The sequence below is a fragment of the Oncorhynchus masou genome, chromosome 12 (genome assembly GCF_036934945.1).
Source record: "Oncorhynchus masou masou isolate Uvic2021 chromosome 12, UVic_Omas_1.1, whole genome shotgun sequence".
Lineage (NCBI taxonomy): Eukaryota > Metazoa > Chordata > Actinopteri > Salmoniformes > Salmonidae > Oncorhynchus > Oncorhynchus masou.
In genome coordinates this window covers 71,941,768-71,960,297 of record NC_088223.1, presented here as the reverse complement: position 1 = coordinate 71,960,297, position 18,530 = coordinate 71,941,768, and the positions used below count along the sequence as shown (strand labels likewise).

The window sequence follows — 18,530 nt, the reverse complement described above, 5'->3', positions numbered from 1 at the left end:
CACTAATGTCCCTTGTTTCTACACGGAACATTTTACTTGTGTCCACGGAAAGTGGCCGTGTGCGCATATATTTATCTTCCCCACATTGATTTGACCGGAAGAAATGGCGTTGCCCATGAGTTTGGGAGTGCTTCTAGAATCAGAAGTAATAGAGGATCCATTGTACAAAGATGACGGTCTCTGTGTACTTGGTTTATTCGGTAAGACTGCGATGCAACCCGGATCGCCAAAAGAGTTTCTAATCAACACGCTCGCGGACAAGCACATCTATGATCTCTTCCGACTGGATGAGACCGACAATCAGAACAGTGGAGGCTTGATTCAGGCATACTACAGCCAAGAAAACCGCGTATTGTATCTGGTGCTTGCTTCAGTTTGTGACAACCGACAGCTTTTGCGGGCGTGTGAGACTTTGAGTGCGGGCATCGGACACTCCGATGCGCATGAATCGTGGAAAGGGGCGGATAAACAGCATTGTTTAGCATTGCTCTATCTCTTCTCCTTGTGCCATGTCCTGCTACTGGTCCATCCTACATGCTGCTTTGATGTCACCTATGACAGATTGTTCCGTGCTGTGGATGCACTTCGTCAGAAAACTCTGCCACTACTACGTGCTGCCATTAAGGATTCCAACATATCCAAAGAATGGAAGGTGAACTGCCGCCCCTGTCCCCCACGCCTCCTATTTGTATTCCAGATGAATGGAACCCTGAGAAGCTGTGGTGGAAATGGTTCAGATCCTTCTGGGGGAAATGCTGACAAGCCCAAGAAACACTCTCCACGAAGACGCCTACAGCATGCATTGGAGGACCAGATATATCGCATTTTCCGGAAAAGTCGGGTCCTCACCAACCAGAGCAGTAATTGCTTATTCACTGTCCCTGCTAACCAGGCGTTTGTGTATGTGGTACCAGGGCCAGAGGAGGACCCAGTGGCAGCCGTGCTGGGGCAGCTGCGCTCCAAATGCGCCCTGCGGGAAAATGACACCAACACCTCAGTATCTGGACCCAGGCGCTATCAACAAATGCGTCACTCTGCTAGACATCCATCCTTCAATGTAGAAAGCAGCAGCCTCTCAGGGGGGCAACTAGTGGACTGTAGTCTGAAGGAGTTCCTTTGGCAGCATGTCGAACTGGTGTTGACCAAGAAAGGCTTTGACGACAGTGTCGGTCGCAATCCACAGCCTTCCCATTTTGAGCTTCCAACTTACTCCAAGTGGGCCCAAGTGGCCTACAGGCTGCATCAGGTTATGATAGCCAACACAGATGAGGAAAGTGCTGAGCTATCCGTAAAAGTGCAGAGTCAGCTTAAAGTGTTGGAGGGTTTCCTGGACACGGACGCCAAGTTCTCTGAGAACCGCTGTCAGAAAGCCCTGCCACTGGCACATAGCACCTACCAGTCCAACCTTCCCCATAACTATACCACCACGGTGCACAAAAACCAACTGGCACAAGCACTTCGGGTCTACAGCCAGCATGCACGTGGCGTAGCTTTTCAGCACTATGCCTTGCAGTTGCATGAGGACTGCTACAAGTTCTGGAGTAATGGGCATCAGCTATGTGAAGAGCGCAGTCTGACGGACCAACACTGTGTGCACAAGTTTCACCTGCTGCCTCGGCCAGGTAAAGCCTCAATCACTACCATACAGAAAATTAGAAATTATAGTATTTACCATATTTAAAACACATAGGTATCATAACAGGTATCAACATAGTTGGTAATCGGTGTATCTCAGAATAGCAATTTTGAACTATATTGTTATGGCTAACAACTGTCTTCTATGTTACTGTATCTGCAGGTGAGAAGCCAGAGATGGACCACAACCCGCCCATCCTCAACCACAACAGCAGGGGGCGTTCCACTGGCTCGTGTAACTGTGGCCGGAAGCAAGCCCCTCGTGAGGACCCCTTTGCCATCCAAGCTGCCAACTATGACTTCTACCAAGTTAGTATCTGTCATTGTTTATGCAGAACTTTGTTCTAAAGTGGTATCCACACCCATTGGATTTAGTGAACATAATAAAGTGGCCATATACAGAAAAGCCAAAGGCTGGGCCTAAAATAGTGTCAGATCATATAAACATTTAGTAGTGATTCATATGTAAAAAAAAGTTGGTCTGATGTGTGTAATGTGGAGCATCCAGACACTGCACTTGATGCATTTATGACATTGTTTCTTCCAGTTATTGATAAGTCTGGCCTTATTAAGAAACTGACTGTTAGAATTGATGAGGAATTGGAAAACTGTATGTTTGAGAGCAATGAAGCAAAAGGAGTGGCTAATAAGTCTAGCTGCACATCTGATTGGCAAACTTACTGTAAATTGAGAAATTGTGACTGAACAAAAAGAACTACAAAACAAAGACAAATAATATAAAGTATGATGGAAAAAAGCTTTGGAGTAAATAAAATTATGGACAGAAAGACATTCAACTCCACATTTTATTGAAACAGAAGGCTCAGTCATCACAAAACCTTTTGATATTGGCAATTATTTTAATAACCATTTCATTGGCAAACTCGGACATGAAATGCCAACAACAAACTGTGAGACATCATATTCATTCATAAAATAGCTAATATTTAAAGGAAAGCATTGTAATTTTGAATTCTGTAAATATAGTGTGGGAGAGGTGTCCATCAGTAATGAGAAACCACTTGGTATTGACATTTTAGATGGAAAGCTACTGACAATGTTGGGGGACTATAATGTCACTCCTGTTTAACTTGATTCTGAGCCCCTGAAAAGTGTTTGTCCTTGGACCTGGATGGAAGGAAAAGTCTGGACATTGGACATACAGGGCATTCAGAAAGTATTCAGACCCCTTCCCGTTTTCCACGGTTTCTTATGTTACAGCCCTATTCTAAAATGGATCAATTATTATTTTTTCCCTCAACAATCTACACACAAACACCCCATGATGACAAAGTGAAAACAGGTTTTTAGAAATTTTGGCAAATGTATAAAAAACCACCACAAGTATTCAGACCCTTTGCTATGAGACTCGAAATTGAGCTCGGGTGCATCCTATTTCCATTTATCATCCTTGATGTTTTTACAACTTGATTGGAGTCCATCTGTGGTAAATTACATTTATTGGACATGATTTGGAAAGGCTGTCTATATAAGGTCTCACAGTTGGCAGTGCATATCAGAGCAAAAACCAAGCCATGAGGTCGAAGGAATTGTCCAGAGACAAACTGAGCAATCTGAGGAGAAGGACATTGGTCAGGGATGTGACCAAGAACCCGATGGTCACTCTGACAGAGCTCCAGAGTTCCTCTGTGGAGATGGGAGAACCTTCCAGAAGGACAACCATCTTTGCAGCACTTCACCAATTAGGCCTTTATGGTAGCGTGGCCAGACGGAAACCACTCCTCAGTAAAAGGCGTATATGACAGCCCACTTGGAGTTTGCCAAAAGGCAGCAAAAGGAATCAGACCATGAGAAAGAAGATTCTCTGGTCTGATGAAACCAAGATTCTTGGTCACCTTCTTCCCCGATTGCTCAGTTTGGCCGGACAGGCAGCTCTAGGAAGAGTTTGGGTGGTTCCAAACTTCTTGGACCTTCAATGCTGCAGAATTTGTTGGTACCCTTCCCCAGATCTGTGCCTGGACACAATCCTGTCTCGGAGCTCTACGGACAATTCCTTCAACCTCATGGCTTGGTTTTTGCCTTGACATGCACTGTCACCTGGAGACAGATGTGTGCCTTTCCAAATCCTGTCCAATCAATTGAATTTAACACCGGTGGACTCCAAGTTGTAGAAACATCTCAAGGATGATCAATGGAAACATGATGCAGCTCAACTCAATTTCGAGTCTCATAGCAAAGGGTCTGAATACTTACGTAAATAAGGTATTTCTGTTTCTTATATTTAATATATTTGCAAAAAAAAAAGTTTGCTTTGTCATTATGGGGTGTTGTGTGTAGATTGAGGGGGAAAAATATATATAATCATATATAACGTAACAAAATGTGGAAAAGGTGAAGGGGTCTGAATACTTTCTGAATGCACCGTATGTGTATGTACTGTTGTGTCAGCAATGTGTGTAACTGTTTTATTATTTTAAATGTGTGTAGTTCAGTCCTTGAGCTGTTCTTGTCTATTGCTGTTCTGTATTATGTCGTGTTTTGTGCTTCAGAATACTAAAGTACTATATCCACCAACAGATCTCTGCAGACAGCCTGGTCTCATAGACTAGACGTAACATACTAAATATAAGACCGGGACTCTCAAATTAGTATGATATGTTACATTTGATATGGTTACATGAGCCAGATGGTTTTTGTTTTTTTTCTCCCCAATTTTGTGGTATCCAATTGGTAGTAGTTCCTGTCTTGTCTCATCGCTGCAACTCCCATACGGACTCGGGTGAGGCGAAGGTCGAGAGCCATGCATCCTCCGAAACACAACCCAACCAAGCCGCTCCAATGTGTCGGAGGAAACACCGTACACCTAGTGACCTGATCAGCGTGCACTGCGCCCGGCCCGCCACAGGAGTCACTACTGTACGATGAGACTAGGATATCACTCCTGGCTAACCTGGACGACGCTGGGCCAATTGTGCGCCTCCCGGTCGCGGCCGGCTACGACAGAGCCTGGGCTCGAACCCAGAATCTCTGGTGGCACAGTGCCTTAGACCATTGCGCCACCCAGAGGCTGGTTACTTAAGGCAAAAATGAAAGTAAGGTGGTTGGTATTGGGTGTACCTATAACGCGAATGTCTAGCAAACCAAAGGTTGTGAGTTCGAATCTCATTATACTACGCTAGTATTTTAGCTAATTACCAACTTTTCAACAACTTGACACCTACTTAGCGTGTTAGCTAACCCTTAACCCTAGCCTAGCTAAAGTTAGCCAGCTAGCTAACGTTAGCCACCTAGCTAGAATTCCTAACATGTTTTTCAAATTCGTAACATATTGTGCATTTCGCAAATTCTTACAAATAACAATTAATATTATATGGAATCATAAGAAATGAGTGCTGGACATGATTTTTCAACCCCAATACCGATTATCGGAGGACCAAAAAATCGTCCGATTTAAAAAATAAAATAAAAAATAAAAAATGTAATAATAAAAAAATATTTTTGTAATGACAATTACAGCAATACTGAATGAACACTTATTTTAACTTAATATAATACATCAATAAAATCAATTTAGCCTCAAATAAATAATGAAACCTGTTCAATTTGGTTTAAACGATAGTGTTGGAGAAGAAAGTAAAAGTGCAATATGTGCCATGTAAGAAAGCTAACGTTTAAGTTCCTTGCTCAGAACATGAGAACATATGAAAGCTGGTGGTTCCTTTTAACATGAGTCTTCAATATTCCCAGGTGAGAAGTTTTAGGTTGTAGTTATTATAGGAATTATAGGACTATTTCTCTCTATACGATTTGTATTTCATATACCTTTGACTATTGGATGTTCTTATAGGCACTTTAGTATTGCCAGTGTAACAGTATAGCTTCCGTCCCTCTCCTTGCCCCTACCTGGGCTCGAACCAGGAACACATCGACAACAGCCACCCTCGAAGCAGCGTTACCCATGCAGAGCAAGGGGAACAACTACTCCAAGTCTCAGAGCGAGTGACATTTGAAACGCTATTAGCACACACCCCGCTAACTAGCTAGGCATTTCACATCGGTTACACCAGCCTAATCTCGGGAGTTGATAGGCTTGAAGTCATAAACCGCTCAATGCTTGAAGCATTGCGAAGAGCTGCTGGCAAAACGCATGAAAGTGCGAAAGTGCTGTTTGAATGAATGCTTACGAGCCTGCTGGTGCCTACCATTCCTCAGTCAGACTGCTCTATCAAATCATATACTTAATTATAACATAATAACACACAGAAATACGAGCCTTGGGTCATTAATATGGTCGTATCCGGAAACTATCATCTCCATAAGTCTAAATATTTCTGTCACATTACACAACCTTCAATGTTATGTCATAATTACTTAAAATTCTGGCAAATTAGTTCGCAACGAGTCCAGGCGGCCCAAACTGTTGCATATACCCTGACTGCGTGCATTGAACGCAAGAGAAGTGACACAATTTCACCTGGCTAATATTGCCTGCTAACCTGGATTTATTTTAGTTAAATATGCAGGTTTAGAAATATATACTAATGTGGATTGATTTTAAGAAAGGCATTAACGTTTATGGTTAGGTACACTTTAGAGCGACGACAGTTCTTTTTCACGAATGCTCACCGCATCGATTATATGCAAAGCAGGACACGCTAGATAAACTAGTAATATCATCAACCATGTGTAGTTAACTAGTGATTATGATTGATTTTTTTATAAGATAAGTTTAATTCTAGCTTGCAACTTACCTTGGCTTCTTACTGCATTCGCGTAACAGGCAGGCTCCTCGTGGAGTGCAATGGGGGGCAGGTGGTTAGAGCGTTGGACTAGTTAACACTAAGGTTGCAAGATTGAATCCCAGAGCTGACAAGGTAAAAAGCTGTCATTCTGCCCCTGAACAAGGCAGTTAACCCACTGTACCTAGGCCGTCATTGAAAATAAGAATGTGTTCTTAACTGACTTGCCTAATTAAAGGTGTAAAAAAAAATTGGGCTTAAATCGGCGTCCAAAAATACCGATTTCCGATTATGAAAACTTGAAATCGGCCCTAATTAATCGGCCATTCCGATTAATCAGTCGACCTCTAGTACATACCATACGAAACGTAACAATTCATACTAAATGGAGTGTCGCCGATTTACGTACGGAATAATACAAAATGCTCTGAGACCAGGTTGTTGCAGAGGACACCAGCATAACCCCCAAATGTACCTCAGTCTTTTCACTTTATCTCACCCTGTTTCCCTGTAGATGCTTGAAGAGAAATGCTGCGGGATGCTGGAGAGGATCGACTTTCCTGTTTTCCAGCCGAGCACCCCAGATCCAGCCCCGGCCTGCGAAGAAGCACCCAGGTCCCCTGAGGTGGCGGCCCCAGTCCTGTCGTCCGGGTCAGAGCCATCAGAAGTGGAGAAGCTGAAGGAGAGTATACCAGCATCCCACACCCCTGGGGAGAGCACCAGCCTCAGCCTGGCCCTCAGCCTGGGTCAGTCCACTGACAGCCTGGGGCCCTATGGAGACGGAGTGGGAGGCGAGGGCCAGGAGAAGAGGCCCGGCCTGGTAGACCGCCAGGCCTCCACCGTGGAGTACCTCCCAGGCATGCTCCACTCAGGCTGCCCCAAAGGCCTGCTGCCCAAGTTCTCTAGCTGGTCGCTGGTCAAGCTGGGCCCCGCCAAGGCCTACAACCCCCACACTGGCCTGGAGCAGCCAGGCTTCCTGCCTGGCTCCTCCTTTCTCCTGCCCTGGGACGTAGTGATTCGCTCTCGCTCTGAAGATGAAGTGGGCCTAACTGAGCCCCTGGATGGGGGACCCTCTTCCTGGCCGGCCCCCAACAAAGCCCTAGTGGGAAAGCGGGGGAGCACAGGGGGCCTTGGTAGGGGACGCAGGCGAGATGACGTGGCCCGGGCCTTCGTGGGCTTTGAGTACGAGGACAGTAGGGGTCGGCGTTTCCTTAGCTCAGGGCCTGATAAAGTGGTGAAGGTGCTGGGGCCTGGAGGGGCAAAAGAGCCGGCCACCAGGGCCCTGAACACAGACATGCCCCTCTACATCCCTTCTCCAGCCCAGGGGCGCGGCCTGAAACCCAACTATGCCCAGCTGGCGCGTCTCTACATTGTTGTACCTGACGCCCACCTGGAGATAACACTTAACCCACAGGTACACTTGCCTGGCCTTCATTTAACCTTCATTTTTTTGCAAATAGTCCCTTTGTTGATTGAGATGTAATGCTTTAATGTTGACTGTAAAACACTGCCCCTTTTTCTTCTTAGGTCCAACTGGGCTCTCCACCCTGTTCAGTGTTCCATCCAGAGCAGACAGAGCTGGTGCTGCCCCCTGATGGCCTGTGGGTCCTACGTTTCCCTTACTCCTACGTCACAGACCGTGGCCCATGTTACCCACCTAAAGACAATCAGCCCCTGGCTAACTACAAGGTCCTCAGAGGCATCTTGCGTGCCAACACTGCCAGCCCCCTTCCACCACAGTAACCCCCACTCATAACATTGCACCGCAAAGTGGCTCTTACTTACTTGCAAGGTTATAGTAAAAATGACTGTGTTGGTTGGACCGTGACCTCTTGCCTGGTGTTTTATCCCTTAACAAATTATTTTGAGTTAAATGGAATTGGGCTGGATTAGTTTATTATGAATGGCAATCTCATAAAATAAAAGTGTTGGTCTGCGCACAACTGCATTTCCACTTGGATATATTCAAATTGAAGATATTGATCTCATGTCTATTAAGGAGAGAATAAATGGCATCTTATGGATGATCCTTGTCTGTTGGCTTTATTCACTGTTATTGTGCACATTCAATCCAGCCTGTCCTGTATAGAGGCTTATTTTGAGTTTGACTCTAGTATGATCATTATTCAGACAACCATTGCTCGCCTGAGGTAGAGTAGATCATGATAAGCTATAGACCACACTATCTACCTAGAGTTCATCTGTATTTTTCGTAGCTGTTTACATACCACGAGACTGAGGCTGGCACTAAGACAGCATTTAAAAGAGCTGTAACCAAGAAAGCGCTCACCCGGAGGCGGTGCTCCTAGTAGCCGGGGACTTTAATGCAGGGAAACTTAAATCCGTTTCACCAAATATCTATCCGCATGTTAAATGTGCAACCAGAGAGAGAGAGAAATTCTAGACCACCTTTACTCCACACACAGAGACGCGTACAAAGCTCGCCCTCCATTTGGCAAATCTGACCATAACTCTATCCTCCTAATTCCTGCTAAAAATTAAAACAGGAAGCACCATTGACTCTATAAAAAAGTGGTCAGATGAAGCAGATGCTAAACTACAGGACTGTTTTGCTAGCACAAACTGGAATATGTTCTGGGATTCCTCCGATGGCATTGAAGAGTACTCCACATCAGTCATTGGCTTCATCAATAAGTGCACCAATGACGTCGTCCCCAAAGTGACCGTACATACATACTAGAGGTTGACCGATTTAAGATTTTTCAACGCCGATACCAATTATTGGAGGACCAAAAAAGCAGATACCGATTTAATCGGCTGATTATTATACATATTTGTAATAAATTACAACAATACTGAATGAACAATGAACACTTATTGTAACTTAATATAATAAATAAAATAAATATAGTCTCAAATAAATAATGAAACATGTTCAATTTGGTTTAAATAATGCAAAAACAGTGTTGGAGAATTGAGTAAAAGTGCAATATGTGCCATGTAAAAAAAGCTACAGTTTAAGTTCCTCAGAACATGAGAACATATGAAAGCTGGTGGTTCCTTTTAACATGAGTCTTCAATATTCCTAGTTAAGAAGTTTTAGGTTGTAGTTATTATAGGACTATTTCTCGCTATACCATTTGTATTTTATATACCTTTGACTATTGGATGTTTTTATAGGCACTTTAGTATTGCGAGCCTAATCTCGGGAGTTGATAGGCTTGAAACAGCATTGCTAAGAGCTGCTGTTTGAATGAATGCTTACGAGCCTGCTGCTGCCTACCACCGCTCAGTCAGACTGCTCTATAAAATATCAAATCATATAGTTAATTATAATAAACACACAGAAATACGAGCCTTTGGTCATTAATATGGTCAAACCCAGAAACTGTAATTTTGAAAAAACAAAGCATTTATTCTTTCAGTGAAATACGGAACCGTTCCGTATTTTATCGAAAGGGTGGCAAGTCTAAGTATGACTGTTACATTGAACAACCGTCAATGTTATGTCATAATTATATACAATTCTGGCAACTAAATTACTGTCTTTGTTAGGAATAAATGGCCTTTCAACAGTTTGCAACGGGCCAGGCGGCCCAAACTGCTGCATACAGTGGGGCAAAAAAGTATTTAGTCAGCCACCAATTGTTCAAGTTCTCTCACTTAAAAAGATGAGAGGCCTGTAATTTTCATCATAGGTACACTTCAACTATGACAGACAAAATTAGAAGAAAAAAATCCAGAAAATCACATTGTAGGATTTTTAATGAATTTATTTGCAAATTATGGTGGAAAATAAGTATTTGGTCACATACAAACAAGCAAGATTTCTGGCTCTCACCGACCTGTAACTTATTCTTTAAGAGGCTCCTCTGTCCTCCACTCGTTACCTGTATTAATGGCACCTGTTTGAACTTGTTATCAGTATAAAAGACACCTGTCCACAACCTCAAACAGTCAAACTCCAAACTCCACTATGGCAAAGAGCTGTCAAAGGACACCAGAAACAAAATTGTAGACCTGCACCAGGCTGGGAAGACTGAATCTGCAATAGGTAAGCAGCTTGGTTTGAAGAAATCAACTGTGGGAGCAATTATTAGGAAATGGAAGACATACAAGACCACTGATAATCTCCCTCGATCTGGGGCTCCACGCAAGATCTCACCCTGTGGGGTTAAAATGATCACAGGAACGGTGAGCAAAAATCCCAGAACCACACGGGGGGACCTAGTGAATGACCTGCAGAGAGCTGGGACCAAAGTAACAAAGCCTACCATCAGTAACACACTATGCCGCCAGGGACTCAAATCCTGCAGTGCCAGACGTGTCCCCCTGCTTAAGCCAGTACATGTCCAGGCCCATCTGAAGTTTGCTAGAGAGCATTTGGATGATCCAGAAGAAGATTGGGAGAATGTCATATGGTCAGATGAAACCAAAATATAACTTTTTGGTACAATAAAATGCTGAGTTGCATCCAAAGAACACCATACCTACTGTGAAGCATGGGGGTGGTAACATCATGCTTTGGGGCTGTTTTTCTGCAAAGGGACCAGGACGACTGATCCGTGTAAAGGAAAGAATGAATGGGATCATGTATCGTGAGATTTTGAGTGAAAACCTCCATCCATCAATCAGCAAGGGCATTGAAGATGAAACGTGGCTGGGTCTTTCAGCATGACAATGATCCCAAACACACCGCCTGGGCAACGAAGGAGTGGCTTCGTAAGAAGCATTTCAAGGTCCTGGAGTGGCCTAGCCAGTCTCCAGATCTCAACCCCATAGAAAATCTTTGGAGGGAGTTGAAAGTCCATGTTGCCCAGCAACAGCCCCAAAACATTACTGCTCTAGAGGAGATCTGCATGGAGGAATGGGCCAAAATATCAGCAAGTGTGTGAAAACCTTGTGAAGACTTACAGAAAACGTTTGACCTCTGTCATTGCCAACAAAGGGTATATCACAAAGTATTGAGATAAACTTTTGTTATTGACCAAATACTTATTTTCCACCATAATTTGCAAATAAATTCATTAAAAATCCTACAATGTGATTTTCTGGAATTTTTCTCTCATTTTGTCTGTCATAGTTGAAGTGTACCTATGATGAAAATTACAGGCCTCTCTCATCTTTTTAAGTGGGAGAACTTGCACAATTGGTGGCTGACTAAGTACTTTTTTGTTGGCTTATTTGTATATTTTGAAGTGAAGCGTTTAAACTTTGTTTTAATTGTTAATGAACTAGTGTCAATGTTGATTAATCACATATCACAAACCTGCAATAAAGAGATTAATGTGTTCTGTCTGTAATGTTTCTGTGTTGTGTCCTGAAATTAACATTTCCTTTTTGTCTTGTTGTAAGTTCTCTTCTCTGTTTTATTTGATTGTCACTCTCAGTACATCAGCTATGTTAATTCATTTTGCAGCCATAGGCCTACAGCATGATGGCATTACTGGCTTTGTGGGTATCTGTCATCTGAAGCAGAGAATAGCTAAAGGAATACCTTGTTTACATGTTCAGCTATATGTACTCAATTTAAAATGATACCATTAGACAATGTATATGAGGCAAACCAGATCCAGGCTGTATCATGTCCGGCCGTCATTGTAAATAAGAATTTGTTCTTAACTGACTTGCCTAGTTAAATTAAAGTGCTGACATAAATTGTGTAATGCAAATCCAACCCTTGTAATTTAGGTACAGTATGAAAATAAGGCGATGACAATTAGGCTACAGGAGATGAGCTTTCCCACCCAACCCAACCCAACATGCATACATTCATTTTTTCCCCAAATGAGATACGTTCCGAATGGACCAGAGGACAGTCAGATCTGTTCCAAAAAGGCCCATGAAAAAACATACCCGTGCTGGTTTAGACCCGTTCAGATCCAAGAATAGAAAGAAATCTCCAACTGGGCGCTGCCAGCGCCATCAATAAATGAGCGATGTTGGCCAAATGATCCACAGTTAGGCCCTACGTGTCCATACCTGACTATAAAAAAATACAAAAACACTATTCGATGTGTATCATATTCACAACTTTATAGCTTATTTTATTGTTTTTACTGTCTTTAAACTATAATTGCCCACCTCACCGTTCAGCTGTCGGGTATTTGAGCGCGAAATGCATCAGGGCATTGTATACGTGTCCACTGTATGATATTAAAAATATGTTCCCAAGACTGACATGCATTTCTTTAGACTTGTCTAAATACTGAGCACAAAATTAAAAACACAGTTCAAACTTAATTTAGCCAACAAAAAACGAACATATTTAGCATATTTAAAGAACTGGTTTAGATTATTTTAAGCCTACAATAATAATTACATACAATAATGATAAAACAAATGATAATGAATACGAAAATAAATAAATTGGTAAAATTGCATCAAACCTGAATAGCGAGTTGCACAGTCCTTTTTGCCGCGCCAACTTTCTTGTCTTTGTCCAGTAAAATATTAAAACTTGTCCACGAGGACATTCCCCTTGTCTCATTTTCACTATACTCCTTCTCTTCTAACTTTCGCTTTACTTTAATTAAAAAGGTCTCCATCTTCACAATTAACAGTACTTTCACTCGCTCTCTTCTCAGCAGCAGAGGTGAGCTACAAGCTTGCTCAGTTCTCATCACCTCACAGACATTAAATGAACAGAGGATGGGTCCAATCAGTAAATACATTTTAATTGCACATACCGTGGCAATTATATCAGACCCACCCAGATCCTAGACAAAAAGTTAGAATTTTCCCAGGTCGGATCTCGGAATTTCGGGTTCTGTTGGATCCGTGAAGGCCTATAAACTATAAAGTTTAGAATATGATACACATCGAATAGTGTTTTTGTAATTTGATATATGCAGGTAAGGACATATAAGGCCTAACTGTGGATCATTTGGCCAACGTCACTGATTTATTGATGGCGCTGTCAGCGCCCAGTTGGAGATTTCGTTCTCTTTCTCGTCTCGGATCTGTTTTCCCACGGGCCATTTTGTAACAGATCTGTCATCTGGTACACTCGAAACAGAATTCGGTAAAAAAAAATATATGTATGTATGAGAAAGTAACGGATCCATTTCGGAACAGGTCCAAAGGACCCGTGAAGACCTCTAACATAGAGAAACCATGTACTGTTCATCTATGGGAGCAACTACAAAATTGCTAAAATTAATGAAATGAACCTCATAAAATGTTACCTGTAATGCACATCTCCTGTAGCCTAATTGTCATCTCCTTATTTTCATAATGTACCTAAATTCCAAAGGTTGGGCTCTAAGTCTAAGGCACTGCATCTCAGTGCAAGAGATGTCACTAGTCCCTGGTTCAAATCCAGGCTGTATCACATCCGGCCGTGATTGGGAGCCCCATAGGGCAGCGCACTATTGGCCCAGCGTCGTCTGGGTTTGGTCAGGGTAGGCCATCATTGTAAAGAATAATTTGTTGTTAACTGACTTGCCTTTTACATTTAAAATATATATATATATACTCTGTATCACTGACCCTGGATAAACTCGCGACTTGTTTAACATGGCCAATCGGTGCTTTTAGGTGCTTTAACTAGCTAGCTGGTTATACATAGGTAGTTTACGAGGTTAGCTGATTTTTCTAAAAAAAACTAACCTCATTGTAGCTAGCTACTTGTCCCTCAAGATACTTCAGAAACTTTAAAAAAATATATATTGATATGTCCAGCATTGTAGATCATTTCTCCTCGCTGGCTGCAGTTTTAGCCCATCTCGAAATAACAGAGAAATGCTGTGAAAACCAGCGTGTTTGGAATAGTAAATGAAATCTGGACACTGACTGTAGGCCGATAACCTCTCACATGTAACGTAATAGTAACTCCTGAAGAATTATGCAGTTATTGCAGTGAAATTGTACAACAAATGTTAATTTTGTCTCAGGAAAAGGAGTGGAGAAATATGATTTAATCTGATTTATTTCAGCATCTCCTCTTGAGAAAATGCGAATGTGCATGCAATGTGTTATCTTTTACACTGTTATGCAATCAGACAGTATATATAAAATACCCACTCAAGACCCACTGAAGTCTTATCAGAAACGCGTTTTTTCGTTCTCAGCTTTTCATTTTCTTAAAACCAGTCAAACGGATGACATTTGGACATTTCGCACAGGACCAATCTGTTTTGGAGTTATTGCGTTTTCTCCCAGTCCCTAAACGAAACAGACAACTTTTCCGGTGTTAACTAGATTACTAATGCATTTTATCAATATTCTAGTGACAGTATTCTAGTATTCTAGTGAGCACTACTTTATTTAGTCTTCTGGAGCAAGAGGTTATGAAATAAGAGAAGCTGCATGTATCAAACTATAGTTGACAAACAAATGACCTACCAAATGTCGGATATTATAGTATGGCCTACCAAATGTCGGATATTTTAGTATGGCCTACCAAATGTCGGATATTATAATATGGCCTACCAAATGTCGGATATTATAGTATGGCCTACCAAATGTCAGAAATTATAAGCATAAACTTGTCTAAATTAGGGGTGAACGTAGCCAGTAGTAAACTAATTATTATTGTTGTGGATCGAACTGCGCAGGTAGCCTACTTTTTAAGTGATTTGTTTGACAATCAGATAAAAACATCACACAACCACAATGATATGCGAAACTGAGCCTGCGCAGACCGACACAACAACAGTAAACAGGATAAGATGTTTGTTTACATGCCACAGTATCCCGTCTTTAGATCAGCATATTCCAGGCATTTTATCGGGTTTCTCATAACCGGGATACAACATTTTTGAAGTTATTGTAAACGGGGTATGTTTGTCAACTCAAAAACACAATAATTGAGTATCCGAATAATAACGGAATATGTGTATGCATATAAAGTGGTCACTGTTCCGAACCCTCCAGTTGATTTCTGCCATGGAACCTGGTCATGGCTGGAAAGGGTGCGGCTTTTGTCGAATTAACGTCATATTTGACATTTCATAGCAGATTAGAATAATTTACGTATTAGGGTAAAATACTTGGGAAATGGGTTAGTGTTAGCTAAACACGCACATTTGACAGAAGCTGGATCCTTTCTAGCCATGAATGAGGCTTAATTTGGGCTACTGGAACCCAATCCACTGAATTATCAGATAAGGCACAGCATTACCCACTAGATGTCGCAGTTAACCAAGTTCTCGAGTGTGGTGTGAGAATTCTCTACATGGCCCCAACAGAAAGTAATTATTTCCCCTGCAAAAGTTTAAATAACGCTGTCATTTCCAATGCTTCTTATGTATATTTGGTCTTTCGTTAATTGTGTCCTTCAGTGCTGTATGTATGGCATGGTCATGCATACTTCCAGCTTTTATTATAATGCTTAACATTAATATATGGTTCTGCAGGTACAAGGTTTGCTCTAATCAATGCGCCAAATACAACAAGTGTAGACCGTGAAATTCTTACTTACAAGTCCTTAACCAACAAGCAGTTCATGAAATAGAATTAAGAAAATATTTACTAAATAAACACGATAAAATCACAATTACGAGACTATATACAGGGGATGTCTGTACCAAGGCAATGTACGGGGATACAGGTCAGTCGAGGTAATTTATACACATAGGTAGGGGTAAAGTGACTATATATAGATATAAATAGATATATAGATAGATATATATAATATTCAGCGAGTAGCATAATGTACGTAGACCTATTTGCTTTTCTACCATGACTGTAATTATGGACAATATTGAAACGTGTCCATGTTGTTTGGTAAATTGGTAGGCGCAAAGTGTGCAAAGAACTACTGTCTATGATCGCCACGCATGTGGTTCACTACTGCGCACACGTACGGTAGGCACCTACTGTTGCGGGTGTAAAAGAAAGTAGGCACTTGATGCTCACCGCGCAACGATTGGTCATCCGCATTACCATCTGTAGCCAATGGGAACAATGTTGCTATGCTGTAATGTTACATTGATTGGTTCCCTTGAATGTCAGTCTGCCCCAGACGGGGTACTGTTTTTGCTCAATTTAAACCGTGCGCTCTACAGTCAGTATCCGATTAACATCCTCTGTTTATCGAGGCTTGAAGTCAACGCGTAGAAGAAAACCCTTTAACAGAATGAGCAGGATTTGCAACACAAAGTTGTGATCTGCAAAGGACAAGAGGCGACGATTGAATTTTCTCTATCCAAAGGTACAGTCAATGCTTATTGTTATTGCACAACTGTACAGGTAGGTTTAAAACGGATTGCATCTTGTCCGAAAGTTCATAACGAGGCCTGAGACATGATTATAACTATTTTACAACAATTACACAATAACATTTCTGACCGACCATGCTTGGTGTATAACCTGCGGGTGTAGTTTATGATGCGAGTGGAATTGATGTCGAATGTCCGCAGTGGCACTGGATGCGCTGGTTTAGATTACACAAAGTTGGCAGTGGCGTATTCTGCACCACGGATCCACTGTCGTCTACCCTAAAACTCGCGATGGAATTGGAAGTTGCAAAAAGGAATGGGTTATGAAATTAAATTGGCTCTGACTTGTTTTTGTTGACAGTTTTGTCCAATGTTGAAAATCATGTTTCATTACTTCAGCCACAATAATATAATTGACAGGCTTAAATTGGTTGTTTTAACAGCTATTCAAAATATTACCATCGTTTAGTGGTTGTATTATAATTCCTAATTCTATGATTGTAACATTGTAACATCGATGTCATTGTCAAAGGTTCGACAATACCTGATGTCAATCTTCATATTGATTTTCAGTGACCTCATAGCCTAGTGAGGGCTCTATCGTTTTTCTCCATTTCTACAAAACCATACCAAAATAGTGAATCCAGTTTTATGGTGGGCCACATAAACAGAGGACAGCTGGTTCCCCTTCATAGATCTAATTTACTCTAAATCAGCTTGACCAAGTTGGCAGAGGGAATGGGTAGCTATTTTTACCCACTGTAACCTCTCTGTTCAGTTCGACATTTCATTATCATCCGAGTGTGCGAAACAGCGCCCCTCTGTCTCTCTTACGTGAAGGCCATCTATCTGATATCTGGTCCAAACGAATATTACATTTTTGCCTGCGAAGCCAGGGAGCATTTGGCCTCCCTTGACCCCAAAAATAGAACAGTATTTCCAATCAGCATTGAACTAAACTGAGCGAGCACAACTGAATGGTCCTTGCAGAAAAAAAGTGTCATAGGAAGCCGGCTTGGATTTGGCTCTATCCTATCAAATCGCTTTGAGAGCATATGTCATTAACAGAAACAACTTGAATTGTTGCATCTCATTGTGTTATTGGTCTCCGGTGTCTAGCTAGCTAAAATGGTCCCTTTCCTAAATTAGCTATGGATGTAGATAGGGATTTGGAATTGTGGTTTTACTTAATTCTCCGTACTGGCCAATGATTATAACGATGATTCTGTTCCAACCATTAATTCATACATTGTTGTGCCCCTGGCCTGAGAGGATGGACGTTCAAAATGTAGCTAGATGTAGAAGGCTAATGTTAGCTAGCTAATGTTACCCATGAATGGAAGTTAGGCTAGCGAGCAAGCATTTTAGCCACGTAGACTAAGATAACAAAAAATAAAAGTGTGTACTGTGATAGTGTGATAGACATGAAAGAGAGGAGGATGGCATTGGTGTTTCTCTACAAGTAGGGTGCTTGGCTTCCCCGTTGATTTTTACCCATCCACTGCTACTGCTTAGGTTCCTATTTAGTCATAACCTTAACTGGCAAATGAATAAATCAACCACTTAATAGGTAGTTTTAAAACCACCCAAATGAAGCTACCTATGGAACACAGCAGATGAATCACTTGATATTGTCAAGCGCTCAATGTTTGTCACCTCTTTCTTAGCCACTCAGTACTATGACAAAAAACAGCCTTTTAAATAATTGTAAGCACAAAATCCTAGCGTTTGTCATGAAGTCAGTGCCAGGACATGAAGCAGTGCAACAGAGATATAGCTGTGTGGGAGTGTTGTTGTGAGCCCCAGGGCCTTCTGAGTAGGAGGCTTTCTCTCAGTCAGTCTGCATACGAATGGCTGTGTATGGCTAGACTGAGGTTAGTACGGTAGCTCACTTTGCCATTCAATCGCCACAACAGAGACTAAAAAAATCAGAGCATACAGGACAGGTATAATACAGTCAAGCTGGTGATACTCATAGTCAAGAATCTTACAATTCAACTTCTATTTCCCCTGAACAGCCTACAGTGTTGTATATTCAGTCAGTGTTTACCATACTTTGCATCTTGGTAGG

The 18,530-nt window shown here is 41.8% G+C and overlaps 1 protein-coding gene across 1 annotated transcript; it reads left to right on the top strand.

Annotated features, from left to right (window-relative positions):
* Positions 1 to 54: 54 nt before the first annotated feature.
* On the top strand, positions 55 to 8,362 carry LOC135550785 (nonsense-mediated mRNA decay factor SMG8-like). Its single transcript, XM_064981898.1, has 4 exons — positions 55 to 1,622; positions 1,799 to 1,944; positions 6,850 to 7,749; positions 7,863 to 8,362. The coding sequence occupies exons 1-4, from the start codon at positions 104 to 106 to the stop codon at positions 8,076 to 8,078; spliced, it is 2,781 nt and encodes a 926-aa protein (XP_064837970.1). The 5' UTR covers positions 55 to 103; the 3' UTR covers positions 8,079 to 8,362.
* Positions 8,363 to 18,530: the final 10,168 nt, after the last annotated feature.